The sequence below is a fragment of the Orbicella franksi genome, chromosome 7, assembly GCF_964199315.1.
Source record: "Orbicella franksi chromosome 7, jaOrbFran1.1, whole genome shotgun sequence".
NCBI classification, from domain to species: Eukaryota; Metazoa; Cnidaria; class Anthozoa; order Scleractinia; family Merulinidae; genus Orbicella; species Orbicella franksi.
The window spans coordinates 20,099,435-20,116,324 of NC_138151.1; the positions used below are offsets into that span (position 1 = coordinate 20,099,435).

General features: G+C 38.7%; 2 protein-coding genes across 4 annotated transcripts in view; one reads left to right on the forward strand and one right to left on the reverse strand.

Annotated features, from left to right (window-relative positions):
* The window catches only part of LOC145492515 (uncharacterized), a 137,684-nt gene that overhangs the window by 69,334 nt on the left and 51,460 nt on the right, over window positions 1–16,890 (forward strand). The window lies entirely within an intron of this gene.
* Window positions 1–16,890, reverse strand: part of LOC145492503 (mitochondrial fission 1 protein-like) — an 18,828-nt gene continuing 1,938 nt past the window's right edge. Inside the window, exons 2-6 of one of the 3 annotated variants that reach the window (XM_081471962.1) lie at window positions 14,361–14,413; window positions 13,819–13,951; window positions 7,326–7,396; window positions 2,695–2,800; window positions 1–1,253 (exon numbers count right to left, since the gene is read on the reverse strand). In XM_081471962.1, the coding sequence (XP_081328088.1) occupies window positions 1,159–1,253; window positions 2,695–2,800; window positions 7,326–7,396; window positions 13,819–13,951; window positions 14,361–14,375 (420 nt within the window). In that variant the 5' untranslated portion in view covers window positions 14,376–14,413 and the 3' untranslated portion in view covers window positions 1–1,158. The remainder of the gene's footprint in view (window positions 1,254–2,694; window positions 2,801–7,325; window positions 7,397–13,818; window positions 13,952–14,360; window positions 14,414–16,890) is intronic. The other 2 variants (XM_081471961.1, XM_081471963.1) reach the window with 2 other exon arrangements.

Below are 16,890 nucleotides of genomic sequence, written 5' to 3' on the forward strand. Positions count from 1 at the left end.
TAAATTAAATCTTACTTTTATTATCATCTTTTCTCCCTTCATGTACTGGAGACTAAGAAAAACCAAAATCTAATGCAGTATTTATAATTTCGACTATCAGGTTGCCCGCCGCATTTTCCGACATTCTGGTATGACTTGAAATTGACTGCCGGGGTTTTGTAAGCACTTTCAGTACAAAGTAAACTCTACATCATACACTGCACACGAATGCAGTTCTTTTGTCGAATTTAAGGAACTTCGGGAGGAAACATTAACTAATTTCTTCTGTTCAAGATGGCGGTAAAAGTCACTAAAGGAATTAGCTCAAATAAGTAATCTGAATAAACAGCCACTTAAGGTGGCTCAAAACAGTTTCCAACCCTTAGATTTGGATGTGTCGTTATAACCAATCTTTATCACTTGATGCTACAATCATGGTATCAAAAAACTGCCCAGTCATGTTGGTATCATCTTCGTGACACAATAAGTTACCATAGCAACAGTATGACCTCCTAAAAACACCCTTAATTACAGCTTTAGGGGCTTATAATTCAAAAACGGCACGGTGAAATTTTTTTTATATTATCAACTTTTGATAGATATGATAAGACACATTTTTCGGCAAACTTTAAAAAAATTCTGTATGTGGGGTTCAGAGCCACCTTAACTTTTCAAAACTTTAAGGTGGCTCTGAACCACAAGTACAGAATTTTTTAAAACTTTGCCAAAAGTTGCGTCTCATCATGCTTATGCAAAGTTGGTAATATAAAAAAATTTCACTGTGCCGTTTTTGAATTATAAGCCCGTAAAGCTGTAATTAAGGGTGTCTTTAGGAGGTCATACTGTTGCTATGGTAACCTGTTGTGTCATGAAAATGATGACAACGTGTTCACCAACGCTTGGGGAGTTTTTTGATACCATGATTGTAGCATCAAGTGATAAAGAGTGGTTATAACGACCCATCCAAATCTAAGTGTTGGAAACTGTTTTGAGCCACCTTAAAAAACAGTAAATTGTGTGAGGTACAGGTTTGAACCACTATGGTTAGTTGAACGGTCAGTTAATGATCATCAAATTTCTACGGCGCAACCAAGCTTAACTATTTTTAGTCTCTATTTTAGTACAGTGATGTCTAGTCGTATCCTACACATTATCCGTTGTCTTCTTTGAGCATAATGTTCACTTGCGACTGGCAAATGCAAGTCCAACCAAGGCTGCTGCTCCACCCACAATGAGAGCTGTACCACCCAGAATACCAAGTCCAATTAAGCCATCTGTACAGAGTACAAGGTCAAGAGATAAAGGTAAGTCTAACAGTATTCAATAGAATATTTCTATTTACAGGAATACACACAAATGTTGATGTTCAACTAAACATTGATGATACAGTCGAAGCTCTGTAAGAACCCTCCTGGCTCTTCATTTCAGAAGAATGACCTCTCATAAGCTACCACCCGCTTCGGTCGTATACCAGACCTTTTGGCGTAAAGCTTACTAGCTCAGTCTCTTTCCCCAGTAGTATAAAATACAGTGATTATTACGGTAAATGTGATTAATAAATTGCTAACTAAAGCAAATCAGAATTTTTAAGAAGTTGCTTATAAAGGAAAAGACCAGTCGGTAATACCCAAGGGCGGTTACTGTCGGTCCCAGAATGGTCTTTTGCGAGACCTTTCAATTGCCAAGTTTGAGTAACAAGTGAAAGGGCATTCACAATAGTGGATGGAACTGGAGATGATGGCTTATGGGCTCTTACGAGAGAGGTCGTTGTTCATACAATGTGCCACTCGTGAAAGGAACACTATGTTGTTCATGTAATGCGACCCTTGTGACAAGGACACTATGTTGTTCATGTATAATGCGACCCTTGTGACAGGGACACTATGTTGTTCATGTATAATGTGACCCTTGTGACAGGGACACTATGTTGTTCATGTATAATGTGACCCTTGTGACAGGGACACTATGTTGTTCATGTATAATGTGATCCTTGTGACAGGGACACTATGTTGTTCATGTATAATGTGACCCTTGTGACAGGGACACTATGTTGTTCATGTATATTGTGACCCTTGTGACAGGGACACTATGTTGTTCATGTATAATGTGACCCTTGTGACAAGAACACTATGTTGTTCATGTATAATGTGACCCTTGTGACAGGGACACTATGTTGTTCATGTATATTGTGACCCTTGTGACAGGGACACTATGTTTTCCATGTATAATGTGACCCTTGTGACAAGAACACTATGTTTTTCATGTATAATGTGACCCTTGTGACAAGAACACTATGTTTTTCATGTATAATGTGACCCTTGTGACAAGAACACTATGTTTTTCATGTATAATGTGACCCTTGTGACAGGAACACTATGTTTTTCATGTAATATGATCTTTCTGAAAAGGGCAGTATGTTGTACAAGTAGGGTGACACTTGTGCAGAGAACACTTACTTGTTCAAGTAGGGTGACCACTGGGAGCCACTGAACAAGCGCAAGCCCTGTTGTTCCTGGTCATGGAAAAACTTTTCTCCATTCACATAATTATGAGCTTATAATCTGCTAGCCTGCGTCCAGATACCTACTATTTGCTTTGTTGATATCTACACCTTGGCTACTGTTAAGCCTCGTAAACATCATTTGCATGGCAGGGAGATAAAGATCTCTCAAGGCTACTTTTTTTCTATAGAATGGGCTATACAATTCGACTAACCTTTCTTCATTTTTGTAGTAATCTTCTCTTGCAGTTCTATTCCTTGACGGTTTTGAGGTTCTATTTGCAGCAGTCTGTTTGTGTATTTGATAGCTGACTTGTATTCCTGTTTGACGTTAAGAAACATTTATTTAACATGAACATGTTGGACATGTACTGCAGTAAGGAACATGGCAAAAAATCCTCTTTCTGGTCAACTTAGCTCTTTCTCTCCTTTGCGCTCTAATACATTACATTAGCCTTTTGATTTGTGCTTGTAAAAGTGACAAGTCATATCTGACATAATAGAAACCTAGTTCTTAAACCTAGTTCTTAACCAAGAGGGTCTTTATGGGAGAATCTTGAACAAGGTCCATTAGTAACTACTTATTAACCATGAGCGAGGTCGTTACGGGAAAATCGCAAACTGAGGCCTTGCTGTATTGACCAAGCAAGAGCGAGGTCAATACAGTAGGCCGAGGTTTGAGATTTTCCCATAACAACCGAACGGTCAAGATTATTAAGTTGTTTATTGTATGGCTCATAAAAGAAAAGAAAAAAATTATTCGAGCGGAAGTCATCAATTTACGCCTGGCGATGCGGAGTAAACCAAAAACACTAACCCCCGGTCCACGGACCCGCACTATGGACCGGGTCTGTGGACTACTTATGGACCAGTCTACGGACTACCCCTACGGACCCTCTCTACTGGGCCACCCCCCAAAATAGAATAAAAAGAAGGAATAAATATTTCACTAATGGGTTGTCTAATAGATTACTCATATCGGCAAAATTTTGAGTGTTATACCGTGCAAATGTAATTAACACGCCCCTCCCCTCCCCCAAAAACAATTTTAAAAAAATGCCTAAAAGTTGTTTTCAGCGTAAGGAGATGCCGATGACAAAAAGAAGGAAAGTTGTTAACTTTCATTCATGGCTCAATCGGGCTATGGGAGGTGTGGTTTAAGGTTGTTTAAGCTTGTTTGTATCTGTAATTCCTTTGAGCAAATTATGAAGCCTGAGTTCACGAATCCATGCAAGAATGGGCTGAACAAAATGGTAGAGGGGAAAGCGCACAAATTTCGAGGCTTCCCAGAGGCTTCCCGGTCTTTCATATACTGTATGGCTACAGCAAAGGAAATGGCAATGTGTCAGTGATATAACTTGCCCCTGAGCCTGAACCCAAGAATGTTACATTTGCACACTGTAACGTTGGAAATTTTGCCGACACGAGTAATCTATCACTGGTTTTCAGTGTCGTGCAATTCAAAATAGATTAAAATCAAAATCAAAACCGGTCAATAGATTAAGTCCAGAATCTGAGAATTGAAAGAAGGTAAATATGCAAAGACTCTCGCCAAAATTCTGGTCACAGGAATTTTTCTTATGCGAGATATGCGGAGAAATTTTTTACCCAAATTTATAGAGATTTGTATGGAGACGCCATGCTGGTGCCCACCGTATGGGCACCAACATGGCGGCCGGAAACCAACAGAAACATCTGTCACTGAGTATTGCTACAAAAGCTTGAATTTATCCCTCGAGGAACTCTAAAACATTAAATAATACTTTTTCTAAGACATGAACTGTTCAGATAGCCAAGTTCCCCGAAATAAGTCACTTTTTTTAACCATCATGACAGCTCTCTAGGTCGTCATGTAAATGCCGCGTCACGCAAAAGCTTAGAACTTCAAGCATAGTGTATCACAAAACCAAGAACCCATTCGGAGCGAATATTTGTATGAATATTAGTTTTCAGCTGCTCTTATACATCATTAATGTTGCAGTTCCTAGGGAGTAATGCTTTAATTATCCCGACAAACACAAGCAATAAACGCGCATTCTATGGCGTAAAGGGGGGAACACCGCTCCACAATCGGCGTGACAGACGAACTTCCATTGCGTAACCAAATGCCAAACTTATCTCCCCAGCGGTTAATTCTGCACTGGATCGGACAAGTCAGCGAGGCCAAAAGCTTGCGCGTCCTAGTAGCGTAACTCTAAATGGCACTACGAGCTGACCTCCGGTCAGCATCGTGCTAGATAGTAGACAGTTCTCAAGCCTTACCTATCTCCCCAGCACTACGAGCCGACTCCGCCGGCACGTGCTGGATCGGACAAGAAGAGGCATAAAAGAGCGTTAAATAGCGCCACTAAATTAGCGAAAACGAAGCTTGGGGAAGTCGCTGCAAGACTTAACCGATAGCGTGGCACGAGAGGTGAACCCCAGTTTATTATTTATATTAATGAACAACGACAATAAACCTCCAAAGGGAGGGAAGGGTGGGAGTTACAATTTCGAGGGCTAACTAAAAGTTACAGTAGTGATATAACGAGCGAATGATGCTAAAGTCCAAGCTAAGCCTCTTTTATAGGTAGACTGATGTCTAGGTTTAAACCAATATAAAATCGTGTACCATGAAACGTACAGAGTCCATGCGGCCTTGAACGAAACAAGAATGGGGCTATTTAAAAGACTAGCCATACAAAAGCATGATATAGTTAAACCAGACGTTGTTGCAACATGTATACGTGAAAGGCTATTGTGAATATTGTTTAAACTAGACAAGAAAGACTTCTATAATGTTCTAATGTGTAACAATTCTATTGCATTACGTTTAACAACAGTAAGCTAGTGACTGTACGTAAATAGCGTCACGCTCCATTAACTGCGCTTTAACGATTGACTTTAAAGCTTTATTTAAGTAAAATCTCAGGAAGATCAATAGTTTTGTAGTTCAAATTTTAGTGACATCATGTGAAAACCAGCAATTAGACCACCCATAAGTGAAATACTTGTTTCTTATTTTTATTCTCTTTTATGGGGTGGCCCGTAGGGGTAGTCCATGGACCGGTCCATAGGTAGTCTGCGGGCCCGGTCCGTAGTGGGGGTCCGCGGACCGGGGTCAGTGTTTTCGGGTTACCCGGCGATGCGCGCGTTTACCAATTCATTCAAAACTACACAGTCAGTGAACTTCACCATTGTATTACGTATTCCATTAAAAAAACATACATTTCTTTATGGGAAAAATGATTGTCACAGCCTCAAAAAGATATTTTGGTATCATGGTGCCACAACTTGATGGGGGAGTTTTTCCGACTTTTGAGGCGCAACGTCAACGCATATAAAAAAGACAGAAAGTGCTTCAAAATAGTCCAAACCAACGGTCTTTCAGTGAAAGAAAATACTAATGCTTCAGAATGCACTGCTCAGAATAATTCGATCTTCACATTTGCTTTCGACAACATATCTTCGCCTTCTTCATTCTGGAATTTATGGATGAACTTTTCAAGCCTTGTGAACGTCTAAAACTTCCTGCAGTTATCAGAAACACTGCTGTCGACAGAAACCGCCAGAGTAAATGTTTACATCTGACGATCCTGGAAGCTCATTTACACTTCCTTGTGTTACAGTGAGGGAATCTATTTGATGAGAACTGTGACGGAGTTCAATATTTCGGTAATTGTCGTGACTAAGATGATAACCTATAAGTTTCTTCGTGGTGTTCTGCTCAGGGTGCATGACAGATCTGCCGATGGTGTTTTTCACTTAGCGATTTCAGCTTTACTTAAGACTCGTCAAACTTTGATTGTTTTTCACTAGTGCCCGCAAAGGTTACTGACCTCTATATAAATTTTATTAACGAAAAATCTCCAAACTTTCAGCTAATCGGAATTAAATTTACTTTCTCTTACTGTTTTTAATCAGCTTTCACCTCTGAATTTTCAGAGCCGGGCTCTTCCTAATTTGCATAATCCGTAATCGGCTCGTGGGCATTACGGCTGCATAATGACCGCTCAGATCTCGCTCTTAGCCAATCAGAACGTGCGTTATATCGGTCACAAGCCAAAGCCATATAATAATCTGTATTAATGACCAAGGTCAAGATTCTTTCATACAGAGAAAGAAAAATTACTTTTCTTGAAAGTGACTGTAATATCACATCCTTATTAGGTCAGTGGCATGATATCACAGGATATCAGGACAGTAGAAACATGCATGGCAACTGATTGGGTAAGGTAATGACCAATGCAGCATACTATAGTGCTGACATATTAATAAAATTACTCAATCACACCTTGACGGTTGAAATGTCTGTCAGGTTCTAAATCCTCAACAGAATACTCTGACTAACCTATAATTAACAATTAGATTATGAGCTCGGGATTTCTATGAGGTGATAGTTGATGAGGCCAAAGGCCGAATCAACTATCACCTCATAGAAATCGAGAGCGAATAATCTAATTGTTTTAGTAGAATTCTAACTGAAATTAATGCAAATAACGGTTTCCAATTATTTTTCTCCGCATTATTGAACTTCAGGTTTTAAATAAAATGGCACGTATTGAATTGTCCTTGGTAATTTTGCTGTTGTTTACGCGCACACACCCGATTTTTCAAGAATTTCAAGTTAAACCATCAATTTCCTTTTTTCAGTTGTTTCAGGAATTTAATTATCTATTTACATCTAAACTTTCTTCCAAAACTTCGGAAAAATGATAAAAAAGTTGCATTTCGTGGACGATCGACAGCTACTGCACTCTAACGGCTGATAGTATACGAGTAGCTTAGCCAATCAGATTGCAGTATTTGCATTAGTATACTAGTAGAATTCTACTAAATATTAATAGAATTACTTTTTTCAACTCACATTTAATTTGTAATATCCCTCTGCAATAAAATACAGGTAGTCTCTTTGATCTGTTCCACTATGACAAAGCCCTTTAGATGTCAAAAGATGGGAAAACAGACAGGAATTAAAAATGGTAGAAACTTTGGTATGAATTGGAGGGGTGGCGAATGGTCCTTCAAAAACTCTGGGTCTCGCAAAATTTTAGTCGAATTTCACGGGTCTCGCAGTCTCATTTTTTTAGCGGTTATGTGTGTCTCGCAGTCTCGATTTTTATACGAAGCTCTCTTGGAGTCTCGACTTTTTGCAAGGTTAAGGGTTTCAAAGTTCCGATTCGTTTGTTTGTTTTAATAAATGACGTCTTCTCGTCACTTGATATTGAATTTCATTAAAGCAACTTTCAAATTTCTGAGAAAAAGTTAATCCTAACTTCTGCCAAATTGTCTGAATTCCACAAAAAGCTACAAAACTTACCGCAACGTCATTTTGGCACCAAAAAACAGTTATTTTGTGCTAGGATGTCCTAACGTAGTGTGCTATAGTCGAATTTCCAGTTTCAGCATGTTCGCAAAGGCTGGCTAAAAGGTTAAAAGGGGAATCAAGAAGCCACATACATGACACACAACCCACGATAGATCATGATGAAACCCACGAAGTCGAAGAACTTATCTGTTGTCCCCTGTGGAAATGTGTAAAGGCACAAGTATTTACATTCTCACTCATTCTTATAGCTCTCAACTAAATCTGGGACTCAAATTTCTGAGCCCCTCGCAGTCGCACTCAAAACACTTTGAAGTCCCGGTCTCACAATCTAAAAAGTCAATATCTCTCGGGCTCGCAAAGAAAAGCGCTTGTCTTGCCATCTCGCAAAGTCTCGCATTTACCATTCACCACCCCTAATTGGTATCGCTTAGAATCTAAAATTGCAGCTGTTGAAATTGTTAAAGCCGTCATGGTACAACAACAACAACTTTATTCGCTCCTGTACTTTACAACAATTTTTATATGTATTACTTAGACACACACGCACACATACAGTACCCTTTTGGATACTGTCACGGTGCTGAAAAATGAAAAAGTCAAATAATTTACTGTTTTAGGTACTGTGAATATGAATTTAAGGCACACCGTCAAAATGATATTTTGGTAGATTTTAGGAGTAGAATTGCTGAATAACAGGCTCAGTATTTTTAAATGAGATATCCTTGGAGACTTTGTCTTTGGCATTCAGCACTGTTACACTTATCTATAGTAAGTTAAATGTACATGTATCAATAATTTTGTCTTTGATTTTTTCCTTAACTGGCTCCTTGGTCTAGTTGCCTGTAGCACAATAAAGACAAGTCTAAAGAGGAGCATCATAAATCCAATATCTAGATTAGACCAAGATGATGCACAAACAATGCAACAAAGCTGGCTCATATTTTAAATTTGCATGTCAGAGTAATCAGTGGAACTCAGCAGTGTTCTCCACAGATTTTTAAGTAGTCAGCTAAATATTTAAAGTAGCCAGCGCTTGCAAATCGAGTGTCCCAAGGATGTGAGCTTGTAGGGGGTACAGGAGCATGCTTGAATGGAGAATTTTAAAAAATTATGTGGTTGTAGATGCAGTTTGACACATTTTGGGGGCAACTGACACAAGAAAAGATGTGTCATTTGTGGTCAGTTTTCTAATACAGTTACAGTTAATACAAAGTTTGTTGCACAATAATTGCACAATAATTATCATTACTTGTACTATACAACATTGACTTAAAACTTAAAACCAATTTTCAGCTCAATACGTCAATTAACAAAATTGAAGTCTTCTATTTTCATGCCTTTTTATTTTCATTCCAAGACATGCAGAAACAGATGCAAAGAGACTTGGTTAGACTTTCAACATGGCTGCCATGACCTGACCTTTAGCAATTAGCAGTGAAATGTAACCTCATGAAAATCTTCCTTCTCTTTATGAGAATGATGCCTTCTTAAAACTATTAGAGTTGCCATAGACTTGAGAATCACCAGCAAATATAACATCGCGTGATTGAACAGCTAGATCGGTCGGCGATCACATGGTGATGTATGTAAACTAAAAACCTATTATAAACTTTATACCAATTTCTATAAGTTCCTTCGAAACAAAGAAGCTTGTTATTTTTCCTCTCTTTACATTCTTTTTTACTTTCCACAGATTTTCACTTTGACATTCCTGATTTCATGAAAATTTTCTCTTTGGGTCAGTCAAGTTGTTCACACCACATGCTCCTTGAGAGACAAACTCGCACAATTGAATTTACAAAATACGTGGACAAAATTGGAACCGTATCGTGGCAAAAGTTGTGGTCTAAATTGACAGCTTTCGGCCAATGCACTTATAACAATGCTACATTTCTGTCTTTGAGTAACTAAGGAACATTTTACATTGTTATCTGTCTACAACACTAGATACTTATGGTTTATCATTTCCTTCAGAAATAATAACATGTTCACTTACTGTTTTTGGAACTTGAGATTTTAAGTGCAAATTCAAGCTATTTCGAAATTGTCTTACAGAAACAGAGGAATCATTTTCTGTGGTTTTGTCTAACAAAAGTAGCTGGCACTTCAAACATGAGTAGCCGGTCAAAACACCGGCTGCCAGCATTTCTGGAGAATACTGACTCAGCAGTTTGATAATTTGACCATTATTTGTGGAAAGATATGTCATTCAGGTTGCAAAGAAAAATAACTTTGGGACCTCTAACTAGAATTTACTAGCCTGAAAGTTATTCTCTCTAGCCCCCAAAACATTCACCTCTTACAACATTTCTAAAATTTGAGTTTCCTCAAAAAATTTTCCAACAAACTTTACTTACCCATCAGGCAACCACAAGCCGGACTAGAAAATTCACTTGCCTCAGGTTTTTGAACAGGAATTTCTTTGCACACCATAGTTAACAAAAATTTACATAGTTCCGGATTCAAAGAACAATCAAAATAGTCACGGTCCCATAATATTTTGAATTCTGATCCATGATTCAATGCTTCTTTGCAACAAAGCAACCGCTTATTTGTTGTAAACATGGCTGGCGTTGAACAAGGTAAAGTCAGTAACGAGAAATTTATGGAAGAAGTTGTGCAATATCAGTGCGTTTACCACTGAAACAGTAAAGTTTTCAAAGACAAAAACAAAAAGGCTAACTGCTCGGAAAAAATCAGGGAGAAATTTAATTTATCGGCACCTGAGGCGGAGGTCAAATTCCGCAACATAAGAACTGCGTATGGTCGCCTGAAGCGATTAAAAACGCTACCTTCTGGATCGGGCCGAGATGCAGTGCCAAAGGAATTTCAAAATAGGTTGACTAAAAGAAGAAATAAATTTGCTTGCAGCAAAATTTCCTCCTCGACGTCCACCATATTGTTTGCTGCGATTTTCCCGCCAGCACAATGCGCGTGTAATTTTGACAGTTCCGCTGTCCGAAATGTATGCAACAGTCGGCTCTGCGATCGCTTGCGATCATCTGCGATTGTATGGAAACAACTCTCTTTGCGATCGTCTGCAATCATATGGAAACCAGCCTTTAATCACAACGCATCAATCCCTCAAAGCGTGTCAACAGTCTCTTTCATTTCTATTGGTTACCTTTTTCCAGATCTGTCAAGTTCCACTATCGAAAAATTCGCGTAACGTGTTGCGTTACAGACCGCCACGAGAAAAGTATTTGAAATAAAAGAATTCACCGACATGTTTTTGTTCCGTATCTATCAGTCAATGTTCTGGCCAAATTTCAAGGAAAACCGTCTATTCTACATACCCTATTAATTCATTTAAAGAGGAGGGATTCTCTCGAAAAACAAGTGCAAGTTTTCGCCTTCTAAAGATTTATAAACAAGTCACGCCTTCTCAGAGGGATGTGTCAACTCAAAATGCCGCCAGCCAATGAAATAACAGAACCCCTAGCATTCACAGTAAGGAAAGTTGAGCTTCACGGTACAGCGATAGTGTTACAGTCATGTTTTAGGTTTTATGCATACGTTTTAGGCCAGTGGTCAACCATAAAGGGCAAAACGGCCGGAGAAAAGCGATGTGCAACAAAACAAAAAGAAACTGAGGAGCAATTGCTGAAGCGTGATTACAAAAAGGCACTCTTGACGGACATGAAATCTCAAATTGAAAGTATTTGATATAGGATCTCTGGATTAAGCTGTTTGCCGCGAAAAGGTTGCTGAGGAGTCCATGCCTTTTGGGGATTATGACACCTTGACGGTTTATTAACTTTTATTAAAAAACCTCTTTTTTCCAATAACTCGTGCACGTTTTAATATTTTATTTTCATTTTTTGGAAAATGTTACCTTGAATAATGAACTTTAATTTGGTTGGAAAAAAGAAAAGTTGGAAAAAGTAGCCCCATGAAGGTTTGAAGTAACCTTGAAGTACCCTGCATGCCTGCCTGATGGTTGAGAGGTAACACAGAGCCTCAATAAACATGTTTTGAAGCAGCAAAGCCTGTTCTTGGATTTCCAAACGCAAATATGATCGAGTTATCAGTCTTTGGTTTGAGGTTGATCCAGGCAGCAAAGTCCAAGAGCACTTCTTCCAAGAAAAAAAACCCTCTCATGAGTTATGGCCCATTTGTCAAGCGTTGCCGGAATCAAAATTTGGAAAGACAGAACTGATTTTAGAGTGATAAAATATGTCTTGCATCGACTGCCATGTTTTCCCGTACGTGAGGTGAAGAGATCCTTCCCAGCACACGTTGCGATCACACTCTGTGGACGTTTTGTGGATGCTCCGCAGTCTGAAGCTGACGGATTTCAGCTAAATGAGTCAAAGTGTAAAGACCTGAGAATTTCCTTTTCTAGTTTAGGTAGCACTGTAGATCCTATTACTACTAATGATAAGCAAATCAAAGTTGTCTCCTCCGCAAAGCTATTGGGGGTTGTAATTTCAGATAATTTCAAGTAGAATGTGCATGTTGAATCTATTTTCAAAAAGGCTGTAACAAGCCTGTATTTCCTAAAACAGCTTAAGTGCGCTAAGTTCCCACCGAATGATATGCTACTGTTCTATTTTAGAGTATGCATGCCCAGTTTTCTATAGTGCTTTGCTGCAATACCTGTCTAACAATATGAATAGACTGAAAAAGCGTGTGCTGCACATATTATATCCTGACTTATCCTACACTGTGGCTCTTGTAGCTACAAGCATTGCTTCACTGTACAAGAGGAGACAGGCGCTGAGTGAAGCTTTATTTGATCAAATTATGGTGGACCGAAGCCGCACGCTTCATGAACTGCTGCCACCATGTAACAAATCCACTTACTGCACACAAAACCGGGGATACTTCGCACTGCCCATTTGTAAGACTTACAGGTTTAGAGACACTTTAATCATGAAGCATAGTTTTTGATTATAAATAGTTTCAATATCTTATCATATTATATTATATTTTCAGGTTTTATCTTATGTAAAGTATGTCACAATTCAGCGGCTTCGGAGGTTGCAATGATTTTACATAATAAAGCTATCTATCTCATCTATCTATCTCATCTATTTATCTAATCAACATTTTTTTAACTGTCGCGTTGACGTGAAATCAACATTTTGCTGCTTTTAAATGAAATCAACATCTTTGTGCTCACCCCCGGAACATGAAAGCAACATTTTACTGTTTGTTAAGTTAAATCAACATCTTTGTGGTCGCATGTTGACATGAAAGCAACATTTTACTGTTTCTTAAGTGAAAAAATAAAACATCTTTGCAGTTCCACACTAACAAGACAACAAATACAAGTTCTTTGCCTACATTATACCTCAAGCAAACTGCAGTGAAAAAAAAAAATACGGGACATTGTTTAACACAACTAAACTAAACTGCATGCAAAATTTTGAGTGTTTTCAACAAAGTTCACTTTTGACCAAAAATACCTAACATAAACAACCATTTCGTATTTGACATCATGTTTAAATGATTACCAAGCTTCCTGTGGTCATGACAACAAGGCTGTCACACTTGCCACCAAGATAGGGGAGCTGGAGTAAGAAGATGGCAGTTGATGGATCATTGCAATTAGTAAACTGTTCATTATCATCTATATGGAGGGTTGTATCAATTTCAGCTTTTCCAACATGTTTCTTGAAACAATTCCAAGAAAGACACTTGCAGATAGAAGTGTGTTCTTTCTCACTTGAGAACTCATCACCTACTATGCCAACGATTACCTCAAGATACTGGAAGAGGATTTTGGTTGATACTATTCCTGACCATCAGTTTCTGATTTATGAGAAAATTAGTACGTCAGATTAAATCACCACAATACTCCTTGACTAAAGAGAGTTAAAATGACCTGCTCTGAGAATGAACTCTGTTGTGAGTTGATTATCTTCTATCCACAAGTTTATTTCTTGGAACAGTTTCCCGAAACATGTTGGTGAAGCTGTAGCTCTAATAAGACCTTAAGTAACATCAACTAAAATTGCCGAATGACACACATAGCAAAACAAGAACATTATCAACAGGCTAGCATAATAGAAGTTCTGCTCTGTACCTTGAAGAAGAAGCACTCCTTTTAAAATGTCACCCTTGTTATCACTTCTGATTAAACACCAAGCATAATTAAACTGTGTATCTGAAGAAACCTTTCCTTTTTCAAGTTCAGCATTATACTGTTCCTCAAAACGCTAAAATACATGTAGGGTGGAAGGGAAAATAATTAATCAAATAAAAAGACTAAAAACATCAATAAGTTATGACTATGGTTGTAGCGCAATAACATGGCCCACATGGGTGTTAAACATACAGTATAACATGATTGGCTACAAAGTAATGTGCACGGCATGATGTAAGAGAACACACCCCAGCTTCGTCTTCTAAATAATTGCTCTTGTCCCACTTTTCATGCAGCCATAATTTGGAAAACTCTTAATTCTGCAGGAATACAGGCTAAGACCAGATAGCTGGCTCACAGAATTGCAATGAGTGACGCCCTAAAAATGTTAAAAATATTTATATTAAGCAACCACAGTTCAGTACCAACCAGCTCAATTTGGATGTAAATATTTGCTTCAAGTATCTTCAAATTCTAAATACCTGGTGCCCTATCATGTTACATTTGACACCCACTGTTACTATGCTTTTCCATCCTGTATTAAGGTAATGTTACACAGCATCACTTTTAATTGGCTAATGTAACATAATTGTTTTCTTGTGAAACACAAATTAAGAATTATCACTGACAGTGACTAGTGCCAATTAGTATAACAACCAATCAATGTACTTTCCAAACATTCCAGGAAAAACCACCAGGAGTGTGGAACATGATTAGCAATGCTGCTACACAGACGTTCCTCTCCCCAACTTTTTTGTGGGGAGAAGGTGGATGTACACAGGCTATATATTGGTTAGTTTTTTTTTTAAGATATGTGATGTGTATAAATAGGAATAAAGAGAGAGAAAAAGTTCTCAATGAAGGAATTCATCATCATCATCTTTGTCATCATTACTGACATCACCTTCGTTGTCATCACCAAGCTTCCCTGAATTTGTACCCGAGTTTTGAAACTGATGACCCCTTACCACCCCTGTACTGGACCACATGCCACTTAGATGACTATGTGGATGTCAAAGAGGAGGGAAAGAGCACAAATGTCCAGATGCCTACGTTTCTAGACCTCCTTTCTTAGGGCAACACGGAATATGGATCCCAGGGTGACCCACTTGTGAAATGGTTGGTGAAGTTTGTTGACAAATTTGAGCTTAACCCCTAAAGGCTGCCAGTTTTCACTAGCAACGGAGTCAGAGTCAGAGTCACAAGAGCACTAATGACAGAGTGAAAATTGAAAATCGGAATTGTAAGCGGAGTCAGAAGCTAAACGGAACCGTTTACAACTCCGTCTCTTATGATCCAGTGAAAGGATCAGGAATTGAGTCATAAGCGGAGATGGTATTCTGCTTCTGTCTCCGTTGGTTTGATTTTCACCAGATTGTATCACTCTTTGCCTCTGACTATAACTCCATCTAGGACTCCATCACTATTGAAAACCAGCCTTCAGGGAGACCAACCTCGGTGTGGTGAGAACTTTGTTTGATTCCTAAAAGATACCACTTGGAAACGGCCATGAGAGAGTGTTTTGTTTCTGCAAGTTTAACCCTTAAATTTACCTTGATGGCTAAAAATAGTGCTTTTCGCCCTTACCACCCAAAGGGAGACCAAAATCCGCAACTTTCACCCCTAAGCGAGACGACGAGAATCCCCGACCTTTCCACATGGGAGTTCCTCCCCCCTGGAGAAACTCTTATGGGTAGGTTTGATGTTTGCAGTTTCACTTTTTCAGCCACTGAGAAGGGATGTGTCGAAAACGAAGACCGAAGACCTAAGACCCTGTGGTCTAAAACGAAGACGCACCGGTCTAAAACGAAGACCCACTGGTCTAAAACGAAGACCCACCAGTCTAAAACGAAGACCCACCAGTCTAAAACGAAGACCCACCGGTCTAAAACGAAGACCCACTGCTCTAAAACGAAGACCCACCGGTCTAAATTGAAGACCCACCGGTCTAAAACGAAGACCCACCGGTCTAAAACGAAGACCCACTGGTCTAAAACGAAGACCCACTGGTCTAAAACAAAGACCACCGGTCTAAAACGAAGACCCACTGGTTTAAAACCTTTTTTTCCTTCAGGAAAGACTATACACTAGGCTAAATTGCTTTCGTTTTTGTAGCGCATAAATTAAAATGTCGTCTGAGCGCGCGGCAAACTTGACAGTTGCTTTATCTCATTTGGTACAACGTGTCAAATTGTGTAACGCAATGAAATTCCAACAGTATAGAAATATACATTTTAGTGACGATTTTAGTATAATTTGTCGTCACCAATATTCTGTTTTTCAAATGCATATGAGCAAATTATGATGAGGTGACTTCATTACTTTGCTTTACTGTACTTATCATATAAAGGCACAAAGGTCCACTGTGCGTGACTCGCAAATTTATTCACCGCGTGCTACAAGAATCTGATTTTCCCAGGAAAATTATGTTATCACTCTCACATTCTTCAGGGAAATACTATACACTACAATCTTGGACAAAATAGTAAATGGAACACCTGGACCACCCCTCCCCCTCCCCCCCTCCATTTCAATGATGCCAAAATGGTGCGTTTTTGCTCCTTCGCACCTTCATCATTGCTTTGGGGGGGAAGGGGGTTAATTGTTCCTTTTTATTCTGTCGAAGATTGTAGGCTAAATTGCTCTCATTTTTGTAGCTCATAAATTAAAATGTCATCTGAGCGCGCGACAAACTTGATAGATAATTTATCTCAATCGGTACGTGTCAAATTGTGTAACGCAATTAAATTCCAACAGAAAAAAAATATACATTTTAGTGACGATTTTATTTCGTCACCAATATTTGTAATTGATGATATATTGGCCAAGTGTAAAAACGAACAACAGTTACAGAACTGTTGCGGTTTTGATATATGTCAAAAGTGTCATACACCAAACTTGAAAATTTCATTTTAGTCTCATCATACAAACAAAAAATCTTATTACTTTGACTTTTTACAAAACAGGCTCTTAATTTTGAAACGTATATTTCTATACTGTTGAAATTTAATT